The sequence below is a fragment of the Callospermophilus lateralis genome, chromosome 3 (genome assembly GCF_048772815.1).
Source record: "Callospermophilus lateralis isolate mCalLat2 chromosome 3, mCalLat2.hap1, whole genome shotgun sequence".
NCBI lineage: Eukaryota > Metazoa > Chordata > Mammalia > Rodentia > Sciuridae > Callospermophilus > Callospermophilus lateralis.
In genome coordinates, this window is record NC_135307.1 from 11,076,533 (window position 1) to 11,096,506 (window position 19,974).

At 45.2% G+C, this 19,974-nt stretch overlaps 1 protein-coding gene across 1 annotated transcript; it reads right to left on the reverse strand.

The window, feature by feature from the left end:
• Nucleotides 1–9,665: 9,665 nt before the first annotated feature.
• Glrx5 (glutaredoxin 5) lies at nucleotides 9,666–19,888 on the reverse strand. Its single transcript, XM_076849694.1, has 2 exons — nucleotides 19,543–19,888; nucleotides 9,666–10,234 (listed from the first exon to the last, which is right to left on the reverse strand). The coding sequence occupies exons 1-2, from the start codon at nucleotides 19,829–19,831 to the stop codon at nucleotides 10,056–10,058; spliced, it is 468 nt and encodes a 155-aa protein (XP_076705809.1). The 5' UTR covers nucleotides 19,832–19,888; the 3' UTR covers nucleotides 9,666–10,055.
• Between the last annotated feature and the right edge of the window lie 86 nt (nucleotides 19,889–19,974).

Below are 19,974 nucleotides of genomic sequence, written 5' to 3' on the forward strand. Positions count from 1 at the left end.
CCACTTTACTAGACCAAAATCAAGACCTGTGCTCCTTCTGGGGGCTCCAGGGGAGAACTGCTGCCCAGCTCTTCCCAGCTCCTGCAGACCACCTGCAATCCCCGGCACATGGCCCCTTCCTCCATCTTCACAGCTGTATCTCTGCGGCCCTTGGACTAACCCCTGACTCTCCCCTCTACCTCCCCTTCTAAGGAAGCTATTGGACCCGCCCAGGTGATCCAGGCTCATTTCTCTATCTCCAGATCCTGAGTTCAAATACATCCACAAGGTCCCAGGCAAAACAGCTACAGATTCTGGGATTAGGGTGCAAACATCCTACCACACAGATGTTTTCAAAGTCCACCAAAACTGAAGCCTGACACTGTCCCTTACCCTCACCTCTGTAACAAGGTGCTTTGCTCTCCCAAGAGTCACTGCTGCAATTAGAACTTGAGAGTCCCCCAAAGGTCTATGGAGTGAAGGCTTGGTCTCCAGAGTGGCATTATTGGGAGGTGGCCTAGGGGTCACGGTAGTGCCTGCCTGTCAATCCCAGCTCCTTGGAGGCTGAGGCAACAGGATTATGAGTGTGGGCCCAGCCTAGGCAGTACAGAGACCCGATCTCAAAAGGTGTGGCCTAGTGGGAAGTCCTTAGGTCACGGGGTGTCTGTGGCAAAGGCTGAGCCGTTTTGCTCTACTGTACCCTGGCCATGACGTGCTGTCCCACCACTGGCCGAGTCATAGGGCCAGTGGATCGTGGACTGGAACTTCCAAAACTGTGAGCCCAAATAGTCCTTTTCTCTTTATCTTAGGTGTCTGTTGTAGTGAGAGAAGCTATCACGGTTGTTCTAAGGAGACTTCATTTAGGAATCATGGGCCAAAGTTTAGAGATATTTTTACTTCTAAATAAAGTAATGACAGATCCTGCTAATTCCCGGGATCACAGCTTACCTGTATGGGAACTGAGCAACCGCTGAAGTTCTCCTTCAGATTTCTTTAGAAATGATACACAGAAATGCCTTCGATTTGTGGGTGTTGAGTTTGTATCCTGCTACTTTGCTGAGTTCATTTACTAGTTCTAGAAGTTGTCTGGTGGAAGCTTTTGAGTCTTCTCTATATAGAGTCATATTGTCGGCAAATAGTGCTAATTTGAGTTCTTTTCCTATCTGTATCTCTTTAATTTCTTTTGTCTAATTGCTCTGCCGGGTGTTTAAAGAACTATATTAAATAGAAGTGTTGAAAGAGGGCATCCCTTTCTTTTTTCTTTTTTTTTCTTTTTAAAGCATTACTTTTTTTAAGAGAGAGAGAGAGAGAGAATTTTTTTTTTAATTTTTTTTTTTTTAGTTATCGGTGGACACAACATCTTTGTTTGTATGCGGTGCTGAGGATCGAACCCGGGCCGCAGGCATGCCAGGCGAGCACGCTACTGCTTGAGCCACATCCCCAGCCCCTGAGGGCATCCCTTTCTTGTTCCAGTTTTTAGAGGGAATGCTTTCAATTTTTCTCCACTTAGAATGATGTTGGCCTGGGGCTTAGCATAGATAGCCTTTACAATGTTGAGATATGTTTCTGTTATCCCTAGTTTTTCTAGTGTTTTGAACATGAAGAGGTGCTATATTTTGTTGAATGCTTTTTCTGCATCTATTGAGATGATCCTATGGTTCTTATCTTTAAGTCTATTGAAGTGATGAATTACATTTATTGATCTCCATATGTTAAACCAACCTTGAACCCCTGGAATGAACCCCACTTGATCATGGTGCACTGTCTTTTTGATATGTTTTTTTATTCAATTTGCCAGAATTTTGTTGAGAATTTTTACATCTATGTTCATTAGAGATATTGGTCTGAAGTTTTCGTCCTTTGATGTGTCTTTGCCTGGTTTTGGAAACTGGGTGATATTGGCCTCATAGAATGAGTTTGAAAATCCTCTTTTTCTATTTCCTGAAATAAATTGAAGAGTATTGTTTTTAGTTCTTCTTTAAAGGTCTTGTAGAATTCGGCTGTGTATCCATTTGGTCCTGGGCTTTTCTTGGTTGGTAGGTTTCTGATGGCATCTTCTATTTCATCACTTGAAATTGATCTGTTTAAATTGTGTATATCATCCTGATTCAATATGGACAAATCATATGACTCTAGAAATTTGTCAATGCCTTCAATATTTTCTATTTTATTGGAGTGCAAGTTTTCAAAAATATTTCTAATTATCTTCTGTATTTCCTTTTTTATCATATATATTAGTAATTTGAGTTTTTTCTCTCCTTCTCTTCATTAGCATGGCTAACAGTTTGTCAATTTTATTTATTTTTTTCAAAAAAACAACTTTTTGTTTTGTCAATTTTTTCAACTGTTTGTTTCAATTTCATTGATTTCAGCTCTGATTGTAATTATTTCCCATCTTTTACTGCTTTTGGTGTTGATTTGTTCTTCTTTTTCTAGGGCTTTAAGATGTAATGTTAAGTTATTTATTTGTTGACTTTTCTTCTTTTAAGGAGTGAACTTCATGCAATGAACTTTCCTCTTAGTACTACCTTTATAGTGCCCCAGAGATTTCGATATGTTGTATCTGTGTTCTCATTCACCTCTAAGAATTTTTTAATCTCCTCCTTGATGTTTTCTGCAAGCCGTTGTTCACTCAGTAGCATATTATTTAGTCTCCAGGTGTTGGAGTAGCTTTTATTTCTTATTTTATCATTGATTTCTAATTTTATTCCATTATGATCTAATAGAATGCAGAGTAGTATCTTTACTTTTTTATATTTGCTAAGAGTTGCTTTGCGGCATAGTATATGGTCTATTTTAGAGAAGAATCCATGTACTGCTGAGAAGAAAGTGTATTCATTCATTGAAGGATGAAATACTCTATATATGTCAGTTAAGTCTAATTTATTGATTGTATTATTGAGTTCTATAGTTTCTTTGTTCACCTTTTGTTTGGACAATCTTATCCAGTGGTGAAAGTGGTGTGTTAAAGTCACCCAAAATTATTGTGTTGTGATCTATTTGACTCTTGAACTTGAGAAGAGTTTGTTTGATGAACATAGACACTCCATTGTTTGGGGCATCTAAATTTATTATATTTATGTCTTGTTGGTATATGCTTCCCTTAAGCAGTATGAAATATCTTTATCACTTTTGATTAACTTTGGCTTGAAGTCTACTTTATTTGATATGAGGATGGAAACCCCTGCTTGCTTCTGCAGTCCATGTGAGTGGTATGGTTTTTCCCCACATTTCACTTTCAGTCTGTGGATGTCTTTTTCTATGCGTCTCTTGGAGGCAGCATATTGTTGGGTCTTTAAAAAAAAAAAAAATCCTATCTGCTAGTCTATGTCTTTTGATTGGTGAGTTTAGGCCATTAATATTCAAGGTTATTATGGAGACATGATTTGTATTCCCAGTCATTTTTGTTTACTTTTGGTATTTAACTTGACTTGGTTTCTCCTTTGATTAGTTTTTCCTTTAGTTTAATACCTTCCTTTGCTGATTTTCATTGCTGTTTTTCATTCCCTCTTCATGGAATATTTTGCAGAGGATGTTCTATAGTATAGGCATCCAAGTTGTAAATTCTTTTCACTTTTGTTTATCATGAAAGGTTTTTATTTCATTATCAAATGAAATAAAAAAGCTTAATTTTGCTGGATATAAGATTCTTGGTTGGCATATATTTTTCTTTCAGAGCTTGATATATGTTGTTCCAGGATCTTCTAGCTTTTAGGGTCTGGGTTGAAAAATCTTCACATAATCTAATTGGTTTCCCCCTATATGTAATCTTATTTCTTTCTCTCTTGGCTTTTAATATTCTCTCCTTATTCTGTATGTTAGGCATTTTCATTATAATGTGACTTGGTAATGATCTGTTGTGATTTTGTACATTTGGCATTCTATAAGCCTCTTGAATTGGGTTTTCCAATTCATTCTTCATGTTTGGAAATTTTCTATAACTCTTAAATTTTCAATAACTCTTAAATTTGGTCTTTTTATGCTATCCCATATTTCTTGAATGTTTTACTCATGGTTTCTTACCATTTTCACTGTATGGACTACACTCTTTTGAAGATTATATGTTTTGTCTTCATTGTCTGAGGTCCTGTTTTCCAAGAAGTCTAATCTGTTGGTGATGCTTTCAACTGAACTTTTAATTTTGTTTATTGTTTCTTTCATTTCAAGGATTTCTGTTTTTTGTTTTTAGAACCTCTGTCTCCCTATTGAAGTAATCTTTGCTTCTTGTATTTGTTTATGTAGCTCTTTGTCTGCCTTTATTTGTTCTCTTATATCATCCTTTAATTCATAGAACATTTGAACATCCTGAACTCCTTCTCTGTAATTTCCTCTGCTGTGCTGGCCATGGCTTCTAATAATGTGGAATCTTGATTTGCTCGGAGCACTTTCTTCCCTTGTCTTTTCACATTGCTTGTGTGTCTTCCCTTCTATTTCTGATGATGGACAAAGAACCAAGGGTGAGGAGTAGGATTATATGCTAAGGAGGTAGGACGTGAGGATATAGAGTTGTTATATCTTAGGAAGCGTGAAAGAGAAATCTAAAGAGGAAGATTAGTAGCAGGAGAAGGGAGAGGAAGTAATTTTGTGTAGACAAGTAAGTGGGAAGACAGTAGAGTACATAAGATGAACACACATTTATATTAAGAAAAACAAAAAATGTTAAAATAGTAGAAATTGGTGGGGGGGGGGGAAGAAAAAAAGAATATAACACAACTGTAATATACTATTCAGATGTCCCAGTCCTCAAAATCCTAATTCATGAAACGTACTTGGTTTCACATATGTTGGGGATGTGAGGGCAGGAGAATAGGGATGGAGAAGAAGAAGAACAACAACAAATCTTGAAGGAAGAAACAGGGATTGTTCCTGTTGGAGATCAGTATCTTTCCTGCGTCCCTTCTCATCCAATAGTCGGGCCATCTGCTGTTAGCTGGCAACTCCACCTTCAGGATGGTGAAGGTAACCAGGGTGTCACTGTGCCTGGCTAGCGGCTGCTGGGGAGAGGGGTGTTGGAAACTGGGTACTTGGCCAGGTGGAGTTCCACACTGGGAGTTGCCCGCACTGAAGATGGTGATGAAGGTGACTCAAGATGGAGGCGCCTGCTTTCAGTGGTGGGGTGTCAGGTTGGGTGTGGGGAGCCTAGCGATGGCACTGGAGAGGATGAGTTCAGAGCCGAGCTCTGTGGCATGCAGTTGGCTGACTTTAGAGCCTGGGTGAAGTTCCTGGGTGCAGGCAGGCCAGTGCACGTAGGGGACTATCTCCCTGCTGCGGAGTCCCAAGATGGCAGCGACCAGGGGAGCCCCACATTGGTAGATGGGGGTCCACACAGGAGTGGCAGCCGGAGTTCCTGTGTGTGGAAAGCTGCCAGATGTCCTGCGTGGGAGTGGCATTTGTGATTTCTGCTCAGGTGGGTGGCGGGAAGTTCTGCATGGGGGCTGAGGTCCCGCTCGGGTAGTCTGGATAGGCGAGTCGACCTACTCTGACGCTGAGGCCTGGAGCCCTGGACGGCACAGTGGCTGTGAATCCTGTGCAGAAGCAGGAATATCGCTCACAGAGAAGCAATATTCTCACTGCTTGAGTCCCAGGTCATAGAGCAACACAGAATGCTGCCTCCCTCTGGCCCATCATCTTGGATCCTCCTAAACTGGGAGACATTTCTACCTTCTTTTCTGGCAAAATATATCTCTGTAAGAATTGCTAATGAGGTTCAGTAGATCCTCAAATCATAATCCCTGCTGATGAGTTAGGATCCCCTCAAGGTTAAGCTGTGTTCTTTCAAGCATTAAAACAATAAAAGCCTAACATATCAGGTCACAAAAGACTTTCCAATGTGGTCTGAAATATAGTTGTATTCATTCATTCACTGGTACCGGGGATTGAACCTAGAGGCGCTTTACCACTAAGCTACATCCCCAGCCCTTTTCATTTTTTATTCCGAGATAGGGTTTCATTAAGTTGCTTAGGGCTTCACTAAGTTGCTGAGGCTGGCCTTGAACTTGTGATCCTCTTGCCTCAACCTCCTGAGCCACTGGGATTGCAGGTATGCTCCACCACATCCAGTGTAAGTCATATTTTAAAAAATGAAAATCAGTAAGTCAAACTATATGCTTGAGAAAATAATTTATAGGAAATCTTTCTGGCTGAACACCCTCTGTCCCCTAGAGCAGCTGAGATGACATGATATCTGTATTCAATCTTGTCACGTACCTTCAAAGATGAACCTCCGTGTTCAGAGACAACCAAACACTAACAAAGATAATTTTAATAGGCATGGACTATTTGTACTCCCTCAAGGCCTTCAGTGGTGGTGAATGGCAGAGGATAATACAAAGTCCAGCTTTTTTTACGTAACTGGACTAAGAGCTCACTACGGGCCATGTCCTCGATAGACAGGACCTTACTAAGCTCCTAACAAGGCCAAGGTAGAAAAAGGAGGTGACTGACCTGCCTGAAGTCACTGACACAGGCGCACACCCAGGAAGACCCGAGCACAAAGCCAGGGCCTTGCTCTTAGCTCCCATGAGACACTGCAAGGCTGGTAAACCGTGGCTGTCTACCAGTCATGGCCAATCTGGAAGGCAGGAGGGAAGGAAATCCTTCAGTCGTGTTTTTACATGTTTCCGGGGAGCACTATGGATGTTGGCCACAGGGGATTCCTGAATAAGGCCAAATAAAAGGCAATCGTGTGCTGGCACAATCTACAGAGAAAGAGGCCGTGGAGCAGACCTGGGCGTCCGTTGGCAGGGAGGTCAGGGAAGGCTTTCTGGGGTAGAAGGCACACTTCTGTGTACCGCCAACCAGGAGCCCTGGGAGGCTTTTGAGTGGGGAGTGGAATGGCCAGAGAGGTGCCCCCAGCCCCACTGCACTGGGCTCCAGAGCAACTGCCCAGAAAACTGTCCCCCTCTATGCTCAAGACCGCAAACTTTCCACACGGCTTTACTAGCGATGCTGCTGTTCAACTGAAGACAGAAATGCCACTTCAGACACATCCATCATCGTCACTCTGCAGTCTCTGCCAGTGCCTGGACCTTAAGCCAGCCCCTCCCTTCCCCATGCCCTGTCTCCGGCAAAGTCAAACCAGCTATTAGGTCGTTCACAGGTCTCCTTCAGGCTGTTTTTTAGCAGGGCGTGGCAGTGCAGCCTGTAATCTCAGCAGCTCAAGAAACTGAGGCAGGAGAATTGCAAGTTTAAGGCCAGCCTCAGCAACTTAGTGAGACGCTGGCTTCAAATAACAAAGAAAGGAAGAAAAAGGGCTGGGAATGTAGCTCAGTGATAGAGGATCCCCTGGGAGACATATATATATGTATATTTGCCACAATCACTGAACAATTCCTAAGAGGAATATATGTCTTTGAAGACTTATAAAAATAATCTGCTCTGTGTGATCAGGCCCTGAGTACCTCTTCTCTTCAGTGACTCATTAACTAAGATAAAGCTCTCTGACCCACAACTGAGTCATCCAACAAAACCCTGCCAACACAGACATCACTCCTGCGCCCTCAGCGTGATCTCTACCACAGACAACAAGGGAATGACTTCTTCAGATTCTACTCATCTCTACATTTTCAAGTAAACTACTTAGTGGGTGTAGCAAGTTTTCTTAAACTGGCTTGACAGCTTTAATGATAGGAAAGCTTCAGGCCCCAGATCTACACATGTGATTCAGTAGAGCCAGAAACTCACCTTAGTCACCTTGGCTGGGGGTGGACGCAGAGGGAGCATGCAGGAAGCCATGGTTCAAGTCCCAGCACCAACAAAAGAGTTACTTTTTAAAATAGTTCCAAAAGTTATAGCACAGATGAAGTGTCTGTGTCAACTGCCAGTCTAAGAATCTAACAAAAACTGCCTAAAATCATAAAAATGCTTGAGCTTCTAAGATAAACTCATGTATCTCTGAAGGGTCTAACACCATGAGTTTGGAGCTGTGAGGAAAATCTAGTACGCTCAGGACAGCAGGGCCAAAGTACATGCTGGACACGGGAAGCCGCCTGCATCTTCAGAGGCGCTGTGCAGCACTGAGGTCTGCACGGGAGCCTGCAGGCGCTGCTGCTCTTTCTCATGGTGAATGCTAATTTCACAGACCCTCACAGGCCGTCAGCATCGTTCAAGCTCACATTAGATAGCATCTTTAATTTTCCACTTGGTAAAGACTTGTTGAGGATATAGAAAAAATTACTAATTATCTAATGGAAAGAACATTACACTTCTGAGAGCTCAGTGGCTCCTTGAACTTCCCAGTTCTCTGGAGACTTTGATAGGATCTTGCTGTGATCATGAGCACCAGTCCCATCGTCCACCGGGCAGCCTCCTCCTGGGCCCAGTAACGTTCCAGATAATTCTTACACTGACGTTTCCTTGCCAATATGTTTCCCATCACTTTTCTTTTCCATAATGAGCTCTGAGGGAATAGAGAGATTCTGGGAAAGCCAAAGGGGCCCAGTGGGAAAGCCCCCTGCCACACACCAGGTGTGACAGCAAGGAACAATTCTGCAGCCTGATGTACGTGACCCACAGGCTGGCACTTGTGTGAAGTCATCTGTCATTGCCATTCTTTCCGGAGGACAAGGTCACAACCTGGGATGGCAGCATGGGCAAGATCTTGAGCGCCTGCCTTCCTTCTGGTGGAGCCAAGGTCCCCCTAGAGTACCAACCTCCTCCACGATCCCACACAAGCCAAGCTTGCAACAGACACAAAGGGTTGTGTGTACAAGTGCTATCAAAACCTCCCGAGAGTGAGCCGCTTTCGCCATGTGGCTGGTGAGGGGCAAGGGCCAGTCCTCTGTCTGGGCCAAGGGTCCCCAGTGAGGTGAGGGTTGGCTACAGCTTTCCTTCCGCTTCCTGGGGGAATCCTATAGCCTATGAGTGAGGTTGGCAGCAGGAACAGTGGCTAAGGGGACCCAGCAGATCCTGCCCCGGGGAGGCCATCCCCCCAGGTGGCAGCCCCCCTCCCAGAGGGAGTCCACTTTCAGAGCTGATTTCAAGGGGGCTCAGCAGGCTAATGAAGGGACTGGGGGCTGGGAATGTGGCTCAAGCGGTAGCATGCTCGCCTGGCATGCGCGGGGTGCTGGGTTCCATCCTCAGCACCACATACAAATACAGATGTTGTGTCCGCCGAAAACTGAAAAATAAATATTAAAAATTTTTTTTAAAAAGGTAGGGACTGGAACCCACCTGGCTTGCCTTTGAGAGACAGCCACTCACTGGAGGATGCGTCCTTCCTCCTGCCTCTGCCTCAGGAAGATGCACTTCTAAGCAGATGCTGTGTGGCCACTTCCTGCAGAGCCAAAGACACCAGGACAGGCTGGGCTTTCCTCCCCGTACCTCGGTGCAGCCCTCAGGTTCCTTCCAGCCAGCCTGGGCATGCAGAAGCACCGGAGTCTTATCAAGACACCAGATTTCCTCTTTAATAAAGGCTCATTTTTTAAGAGTAAGATACTCGTTGAAAGCCATGCCTTGGTGGACGGACGGTAGAAGCCTTCTCCCAAGCTAATCATAGCAGTCAGCCTGGCACAGGGCAGTGGGGCAGCCCACCTCCTCCCAAGCTACTACTACCACCTGCCCTAGAGAAATAGGGGACACAGCCACCACAGCACACTTGACAGAGTTAATTGCAAAGAGAAGGCGGCAGGCACCCACATCCTACAGATGTGTGCTCCTCAGGATTGACAACACACGCGCACGCTGACTCTGTGTTGGCAGTTTATTTAAAAAAACAACAACGCCCCCACTCTAACAACTTTTTCTTTGTCATTTCCTTTAATAGAAGAAATTACCAAAAAATTGGGGGTATATTATCTTTGCAAACTGACACATTCATGACCCTGAATCAGGCAAAGAATAAAAGACAAATAAGAACAAATTTTGCTTCCAGCAACATCATCACACAACAGTTGAAGGGTTACAGTGCAGTGGTTACAAGGACGTTCACAACAGGATGGTCTCAGCCCAGAGACCAGACAAGCGAAAACCGCCCGCTGCTTAAGAGCCCGGGCTGCGAGCAGCGGCTGGGAACAGAGACAGCGAGGGTAAGGCTTTCCGGGGGCGCCCCCGCGGCTCTGCCCAGGGGGCCAGCACCCTCACTTTGAGTCTTGGTCTTTCTTTTCATCTAAAAGGGCGGAGCGAATCCCCAGCTTTTTCAGTTCTTCCACCAGGTCCCCGTTCTGGTGCATCTGCAGAAGAATGTCACAGCCTCCCACAAACTCGCCGTTGAGGTACACCTGCGGGATGGTGGGCCAGTTGGAGTAGTCTTTAATGCCTGTGGGAAGAGCGGGGACAGGTTACCTCCGAGGTCAGAGCTGAGCCTTCACAGCAGCACTCCAACGCCCTCCCCTGCCCCCCACAGGAGCAACGAGTTTTCCAGGCACATAGACTAGGGTCTCGCTCCTCCACAATGACCTCTAAGACCTCGAGAGGTCACGTGACCTCGCGACTCATTTCCACCCTCATTTCCCAAGGTTTTTGTGAGAACTAGGTAGGTAAAGCTTGAGTGAAATACTCATCAACAGTGGGTTAATGACAGGAGGACTCGATTGGTTAATTTAAGACACGTAAGATACACGAAGCCACAAACCTGCCAGCCTTGTTTTCAAAACCAGAAGAAATGACACAACCTCATTTCCAAATGGACTACTTGACATGGACCCGTCATGGAAACCAAGCACCCAGTCGGGAGACTCCCCACCTGTGCGCCCTCATGCCCGTCTATGCCAGTGCGGGCCACCGGCCACTGACGCTCAAGAAACTGAGCTGTTGGTTTTTATTGTTGATAATTATTTTAACCCAGAGAAAATTCCTGTCCTGTGGTGCCAACCACAAGCCCATCCTCCTCCACCACAAAGATGAGCTGTCCATGAATAGGGGATCCGGCTCAGCTCCAAACCCAGAGTGACTTACACAGGTAAGAAAAGGCCCCAAGCCCCACAAGCCCATGTGCTGAGGAGACTCAGGGCTAGAGGGCAAGTGAGACCCACTCTCTGCTCTCAAGAGCTCACGGCACACAGAAGAGTCAGGGCATCTGCTCTGCGACTGTGCAGCCAGGAGATTACTCTGCTTAATTCTGGGCCATACGGATGAGGACAAAACTCTGTCCAGCAGGAAAGAAATGTGGTTTCAATGTTAAACATTTAAAAAGTATTCTTTCTAAACCCAGCACTGTGGAGCCTGCCTGCAGTCCCAGCTACTTAGGAGGCTGAGGGAGGAGGAGCACTGGAGCCTAGTGGTTAGAGGCCAGCCTGGGCAGCACAGCAAAACCCTAACTCCAAAACAACAAAACAAAACATACTCTTCCTTCACATCCCTCTTCATTATTCTATTCTGTTTTCTATTCTTATGTTGATACAGATATACTTTCAAAAACATTCAGCCATATTCCTATTCTAACATTGATTATGTTGGAAACAAAATGGTAAAAATATGGCATAGATTATTAATTGCTACAAACTACATATGTGATAATTTTTATTTATATATATAGATGTTTTAAAATAGCAAAATGAGCATACAAATAAATAAAAATAAACAGCTTTCTTCAAGTAAAACACACCTCTGGGCTTAATCTTCACTACCAAAATAATAACAACAACAACAACAAAAACAGTATATGAATTTTTAAAAATGGCTAAGTAGAAATTTTTATGCAAACTAAAAAATGCAAAACTTATTCTTGGTACACTATTATTTGGAATCATTTATTTTCTAAATAAAATTATCAATTTGAGTTGGGCCATAAATAACAGTCCCAAGGCAAGAGTATATTTCTCTTAAAAGTTATTGCCTTCTGCTGGGCACAGTGTCCCATGCCCATAATCCCAATGGCTAGGGAGGCTGAGGCAGGAGGATCATGAGTTCAAAGCCAGCTTCAGCAATGGTGAGGCACTAAGCAATTCAGTGAGGCCGTCTCTAAATAAAATATATAAAAAAAATAGGGCTGGAGATATGGCTCAGTGGTCTAGTGCCCCTGAGTTCAATCCCTGGTACTCCACCTCCCCCCAAAAGTTATTGCCTTCTAAAAAATATAAGTGACTTTGCTCTAAACCATACATCTGTGATCAGGGCTGGAGAGAGACCCTGAGTCACCGGCTTTTTATCTTTCTTCTCCAGGCATCAACATTAAGAAATGGTCACAAGCCAGGTGTGGTGGTGCTCGCCTGTGATCCCAGCAACTCAGGAAGCTGCAGCAGGAGGATTATGAGAGTTTGAAACCAGCCTGAGCAACTCAGTGAGGCCCCGAGCAACTTCATGAAACCCTATCTCAAAATAAAAAGGGCTGGGGGGCGGGGTAGCTCTGTAGTAGCTCCGTGGTAAAGCACCTCTGGGATTAATCCCTGGTACCAAGAAAAAAAAAAAAAAAAACAAGAAAGAAGTGGTCAGAAATGGTCACAATGTCACAGGCTTCTAAAAGCTTCTTAGCCACTCTGGATGTCTATGAAACAATCAGCTAGAGGCTCGGGCTCCCAGTAGAGCCTAAGTTCCCTTCCCTAGAATGGCTTTACAATACCAGTGGTCTAAATGCTAGAAACTCCCTGCCCACAAGCAGGACCATCACCCAGCCCTGAGCACCTTCAACACAGACAGCCAGGATTGCACCTCCAATTGCGGCTGCTTCTTTCCAAGTGGTCATACACTGTACTAAGCCTTCCAGCAAAATAAAAATTATGCCTACTACTTTGTGAGGACCTAAAAATTTTAAAATCACCAAAAATGAAAACAAATTTGCTGCCTGAAAGCTACCCCAAACCATGTTTATTCCTAAATGGTATAATTTTTTAGTAAATCTTTGCTGAGTAAAAGAATGAATTGCTTTTTATCAATCATTTTTATAGAGCCAGACTCAAAGCACTGGACTTGTTTTCTTCATGAAATTTCATGTTACCAGACAGGGAGTCCTGCCTCTCACCTAAGAGAGGGAACTCCAGGGGACTCCAGGAGAATTATCACCAAAACCAACAGGATGAGCGGCTGCCAGCCAGGCTGGATTGCAGAACATGAACCCAACACGCAGCCTGAGTCCTCTGGGAGACCATGTCCCCACAAACCCCTCTGCCTGGGTCGTCTTGCCTCTCAACTTACATTGAGAACGCAGAGGCCAGCCCAAGGTGAATGACAGCACTTTCCTGACAGCATCCAAGGTGTCCACGAGCCAAAGTTCCTCAAGACTGAATCTACCTGTTTCTTTTGTCTGGACTCACAAGAGCCATGGGCAGCTGATGGCCAGGCAGAGCTTCAGCACCCTTCCCCAGCCCTGCGCGATTTTTCATTTTTAAGAAATCTGATCACTAGTCTAAATATTTGTAAGGAAATATTCAATTGTCCCCCACAGAGTGAAGTGAGAAGCTTTTAAAAATTAAAGAATGTTATTCATAATTCAAAATTTAAATGAATCCCTGGATCCACAAGTAATTCTTTACACAGGGTTTATTTCTCTCTCACTTTAGTTTTCAAAAACTGCAGTATATAGTGATGGCTCTTACAAATACCTCTTGAAATAACTCAAAGTCAGAGAGCAACTCTTGAAAATTAGAAAACCAGACCCAAGAATGGATTTTACTGATGATCGTGTTTCATATATGCTAGAAAGTGAGTCCTGTGGGACAGAAAATGCCGATTTCAAAGTTACATAACAAGTGGCAGGCACCAGGACTGGGCGTTTGGAAGCTCTTCAACAAGAGGCGTCACAGCCTACTCCTCCATCACAAAGAAGCCACTACTCCAACGTCACGCCAGTGCGCTGGCAACCCCCCTCCAGAACTTCCAAAATGTTCTTTCCTCTGGGTCAGAGGCACACACCTGTGATCCCACTGACACGAAAGGCTGAGGCAGAAGGATCACAAGTTCAAGGCCAGCCTGGGCGACTTAGGGAGATACTGTGTCAAAATAAAATAAAAAGGGTATAGCTCACTGGTAAGCACCTGCCTGGCACGCACAGGGGCCTGGATTTGATCCCCACCTGGCAAAAAAAAAAAAAAAAAAAAGGAGGTAGGTGCAGCTCTGCACCTGCCCAGCATATGTGCGGCCCTGTATTCAATCCCCAAGACCATTTTTTAAAAAAGTACTTCCTAAAATACACCACCCTTCAGAACACTGGACTTTATTCCTGGCTTGGACACTAAGTTGCTCCTGAGCACCACAATCACAGCTTGCTTTCTTCTTGGTAGAATTTCTCTACAGGTGGATTAATTCCATTCTCACTTGCTTACCAGGCTCTGTGACCTTGGGCAGGACACACACCTCCCAGGATCACATTTCCTCATTGTCCTAACTTGGAGACCAGCATTAGGACCACACGAGATGACCCAAGCATGGAAACCAGCAGATCCTCACTAGAGGAAGAGCAACACAAAGCCAGCTTCCTGGCTTGCAAATGCAGCCTTGCAGAAATCTGTCTCTCAGACTCAACTTTCTTCATCTGCAAAATGGGAACAACACTCTGCCTCACAGATTTATCCTGAAGATTAAATAAGACACAATGCATGAAATGACCTAAGCTCCAAGAACAGTGCAGGGTACAATCTCTCTTTGTCAATGTCCTCTACGGCCACTCTCCACAGTAATGTTTTCCTCAGAAATACATGAAAGAGAGAAAGCACAGGGAAAAACTGTAGGAGTGATTCAAGCCAATGCCATCAGTAATAAAAATGGCATTTAATGAGCTAAGTTACTAAGTTTCATCTCTTAAGTGGTTTCTTTACAAACATCCTACAAAGTAAGTATAATTATGCCTATCTTACAGATGAGGAACTAAGGCTCAGAGAGGTTAAGTAACTTACCCAAATTTACATGTGCACCCAGGTTTCCAGGCGTCCAAATGCCAGGCTCCTAATCACATGCTGCCTCAGACCCTCCTAGAGGGACTCCAGTCTGTGGTGCCATCTGTCCTCCTGCCCCTGAGCTACACTTGCACTGCCACAGATCTGCAATAGCTAGGACTGTTTTACATCCCATGTGTACTTAGTTTTATGTACACAAGCAGCACTGTGTCCTAATGACTATTTGCAGCTTGGTTTTTTACTAAACACTGTATTTTTGAGATTGAGCATGCTGATCACAAGGACATCTAGCTCACTTTAAGCACAACTTGGTTTTCTACCATAGATAAAACTGGATTGTTTATCCAGTGTGCTACTAACATCCCTTTCTGTCACTGACATTTTCCATCCTTACAAGCGACATCTGCGAACATCTTTGGCATGGATGTTGACACACTTGGGCAAGAGTCAGGCTCTCTAGATTTGGGGGTAGGAAAGGATGTTCAGGCCAAACCAGTCCACTTCCTTTTTCTTCCTTGTAAATAAAGTTTCATTGGAATCAGCTATGCTCATTCATCTATAGGTTATCCATGACTGCTTTCACCTACAACAGCAACTGAGACCCACAGCCCAGGGTGCCTGGAGCACTTCCTCCAGGGCCTTCATAAAGGAAGCTTGCCAACCCCCAGCCCAGACCATCTGTCCAGGAGTGAAGCAGCTGGATCCAGGCTCTGTTCAGCTCTGACTTGCTAGGTGCTGGTACCCTTTTCTACTCACACTTATAGCACAGAACTTACCCTCCACACCAGCGCACACCCACAACCCCTTGTCCAACTGTCAGTACACGCCATGTAAGAAGGGCTTTCTTTACTACTGCAGCAAATTCCTGACACTGGAAAGGTTGCACATGTTTTCAAATGCTAAATAAACATTCAATAGTAGGATATGGGAGTGTGGAGGAAGGAGGATGGCTGACAGGTACTGGGTGAGCTGGACACAAGGAATACCTTTTCATACATGGCAGCCAGTGGGATAACTGGTGACAACCGGTTTCGGAGAGGTTCTAAAAATTCCCAGCACAAGGAAACAAGAGTTTGAGGCAACTACTCTGATCTGATTATGCATTCTGTATATGCAATGAAATACTACACTGTGCCCGATAAATGTATAATGTTAATTAAAAAAAATTTTTTTTTGGTACTGGGGATTGAATTCAGGGGCATTCAACCACTGAGCCTCATCCCCAGCCCTACTGTGTATTTTATTTAGAGACAGGGTCTCACAGGTTGGCATTGCTGAACCTGGCTTTGAACCTGCATCCTCCTGTCTCAGCCTCCTGAGCTGCTGGCATTACAGGTATGTGTCACTGCACCCAGCTAAAATTTTTTTAACTACAAAAAAAGAAAAAAACAATAAGATAATGGTTACTCATTCAACAATATTTGAATCTCTATTTTGTCAGACACTATTCCCAATGCAAGGAATCCAAAGGTGATCTAAACAAGAAGAAATTCAAGAATGTTTATAATGTTTTTAAGAACACAGATTTTGCAATATGATGATAAATTAACAAAAGTCTTAACTGGTCCATTAAAGAAGTCACTGAAAGCCTGTTTTGCACAAGCAGCAGACACAGCGCCACAGGCAGGTGCATAAGACACGTGCTCTGTTCTGCAGAGGGCAAAATACTATGTCCAGACAAGCAGGATCTGTTTGGAGAGAGTTCTTGATGTGGACCAAGGAACAAAGGCAAATGGGAAGCAGCACTGTGCTCAGGCTTCCTCAAGACCCCTGCATACTCTAGATAAAGCAGAGGGCAAGAAGGCCTCTCTGCATCAGGTTTCTAACACCCAGGCCTAGGAGCTAGGGAGACAGTGTTTTCTTGGACTTGGGCCCTTTGTGAAGCTCAGTCTTCCCTGGCCCAAGACACAAGGAAGGGCCAATTTTGCAGGAGCCCTGCAGCTGTTATGAGAAGCAACCCTGAGCCTGGGAAAGGTAGGCAGACATATGTACTTGGCTGGCAAAAGCAAGCACCAAGCGCCTGTGAGCCTCTTGGCAAACTTCAGGTGCAGAGCAGAGAAAAGGAGTCTCATGATGTCAAGTCCTAATGTGGCCACAGTAGTCCTTACCATGGGAATGCCCTCACATCACCCTGGCCCAGCCTGAACACGAGCACTTCCATTATGCTTTTCTAAGCAACAGAAGAGGTGTATGTGATGCTCAATATTTATGAAAAACTTCTTTTTTCTTTCTTTCTTTTTTTTTTGTGGTACGGCGGATTAAAACCAGAGCCTCGGGCTGGGGTTGTGGCTCAGCAGTGGAGTGCTCACCTGGCACATGTGAGGCCTTGGGTTTGCTCCTCAGCACCAAATAAAAATAAACAAATAAAATAAAGGTATTGTGTCCAACTACAACTTAAAAGAAAGAAAGAAAGAAACAAACAAACAAACAAACCAGAACCTACATGCTAGGCAACCACTCTACACACAGCCAGTCCCAGTCAACTGTTTGTTTGTTTGTTTTTTAAAGACATGGTTCATAATTACCCAGGCTGGCCTGGAACTTAAAATCCTCCTGCCTCAGCCTCCTGAATAGCTGGGATCACAAGCATGTGCCACCATGTCCAGCTATGCAATGCATTTATTAACCAAAATAACAATCCAATGAAATTCAAAGGTCATGAAAAGTGAGGGTTAAATTCCTCTCACTGTTATTTGAGTATTTAAAGGACATAGATTAGACTCCAGAAATAAACAATAAGATGATAGAGACATTATTAATGCCATCAGTAACCCTAATTTCTGTTCCCATGGTGTTTATTAGTCATATTCCAGTATACCTTATCTCCACTTACATTAAACAAGAGAATGTAAATTTACAAATTAAAGAAGTTCATGGTATTGAAGTATCAATAGTACAACTTTTTGCTATTAGTCATACTGGCAATCTCCAGGGGATCTATGGCAAGGTCCCAGTTGAAAGACTGCAGAATGGTTACTCTTATCTTTCAAGTCAAGAAGCTGGCTTTCAATGAAGGCCACTGATCCCCCTGTGCTTGATAAAACCTGGAGCCACAAAACTGGCCAAGTTCTTGTTGATCAGACTCATGAGTGCAATGTGTAGTAATGTCACGTCAACCTAGCAATAATAAATTGCCCTTCCTCCGTCACTTAACACGCCTCCTAGGTTTCATCCAACAAAACTACTGCCAGTAGCATATGTAGGATCATCCAATACCAAGAGTTTTTTTTTTTTTTTTTTAACAAGGATGAAACAATGTGGGGGGAAAAATACTTAGAAAACCATGAAGTGCTAATAATAAAATAGCTACCATTTACTGGGTGCTTTCTGTGCCAGATGAAGTGATCCGCACTTTCTGTCATTTTCACTTTTTTTGCCAAGTCGGGTGTCATTATCCCCAATTTACTGAAAAGGAAACTGCAGTTAGTTGTGACTTGTGTAAGGCTAACAGAACACAAGTCTCCAAAATGTACTTTTCACAACACCAGCCTGTTGCATCAATGTAAGGAAAGACCATGGTTAGTAACTTCAAACGTCCACCCTAACATAGAAACTGAGATCTCTTTTCAGCACAATCTGAAAGTACCAGGCAAAGGAAGTGCAGAAACTCAGCCCCTCAAAGTCCTTAACTAGAAAGCAATGCCCCCAGGCTAGTGCCCAGGAAAAATGAATACAGATTCCCCATTTCTCCACCTACCCCAACCAATCCTTCCTTGCCCAGGAGCAGGACCCTACAGGGCACAGTGGCATATGCCTGTAATCTCAGTGACTCAGGAGGCTGAGGCAGAAGGATTGATACTTGGAGGCCAGCCTCAGAAACTTAGTGAGACTCTCAGCAACTTGAGAGCTTCTGTCTCAAAATAAAAAAGAAGAACTGGAGATAGAGCTCAGTGGTAAACCACCCTGGTTTTAATCCCTAACACTACCCCGCCACACACACACAAAAGGAGCAGGTCCCTATGATGGTCCTCTTCCTCCCTCCACCCTTGAAAGGGAGAATGCCGATAAATTACCTAACACATTGCATCAGAGATGTTAATTAGCTGTCATAGCCCTCTACCTTCCCATAGGAAACAAAAAAACACAGGCCCTGATGCTCTGGTCCCTGTCCTTTTGGACTCCCAAGTGGAGGCAATGAGTTAGTTTGGAGTGCAGAAGCCCAGATTGTAATGCTAGCCCTCTCTTTGTAGCAACCACAGAGGATGGTAGCTGGCACCCTGAGCCTTGAACCATGAAAGGCCAGCCTCTGACCCCACTAACCTTAGACAAGGGCAATGTGGCCCTCTTCCCCGGTGAACAGCACCAGTCCCTATCCGCAAGGCAGACCAAAGGCTTCCAAGCCCCTCGAAGTGTTCCTTAAAGCGCCTACCTCCTAGTGGACACTCGTTATGAGCTCTCCTCTTTGCCCCACTTCCCCAGTCCTATGGGGCGGGGAGTCTGCCAGAGAGCCTGCCAGAGACTGCTCGCCTGGAAGTGCCCATTCCCCTCAAAGTGAGGACTTACACCACTGTCCAAACTGGCAACAGCTCCAGAGCCCCAGACCCTCAAGATCTGCGCGAGTCAATTACACCCTTACCTAACTCTCTATCCAGGACAGGACTCCGCGCCCTAACGCCGCCAGAAACTGCAGAGACCCCAGCCCAGCGGGGGCGCGATCGAGACCCCGCCCCGCACAATGGCACCTCGGCCTCGCCCCGCTGCCCTCGGGCTCTCAGGCGCCGAGGCCCCAGCACGACCCTCGGACCCACGCGCTCCGAAGCCTCCGCGGGTCACCCGACCCCGCGGCCGCGGGCCTGACCTTGTCGGAGCTCGGGGTCGTCCAGCACGTTATAGGCCGCGTAGTCGCGGACGCCGTGCAGCCGCAGGATCTGCACCACGGCGTTGCTGAAGCCGCACTGGGGCTGCTCCGGCGTCCCCTTGAGGAAGACCACCACTTTGTCTTTCTTCACCATCGTGTCCAGCTGCTCCGCCCGGCCGCCGCCGCCGGAGCCTGCCGCCCGAACGCCGGTACCCCGGAGGCCACCGCCGCCCGCGGCCCGCCCCCAGCGGAGTAGAGTTGCCGCCGCCCGGCCCAGGGACGCGCTCATCCCCTCCCGCCCTCCGGAGCCCTCTACGGTCCCCGAACCTCAGCGGCCACTGAGTCTTCCCTAGGCTCGCGGCGGCCCGGCCCGCCCCCCAGAGGCCCTCATTGGACGGGATCCTAACTGCTCTCCACGATTGGACAATGCCA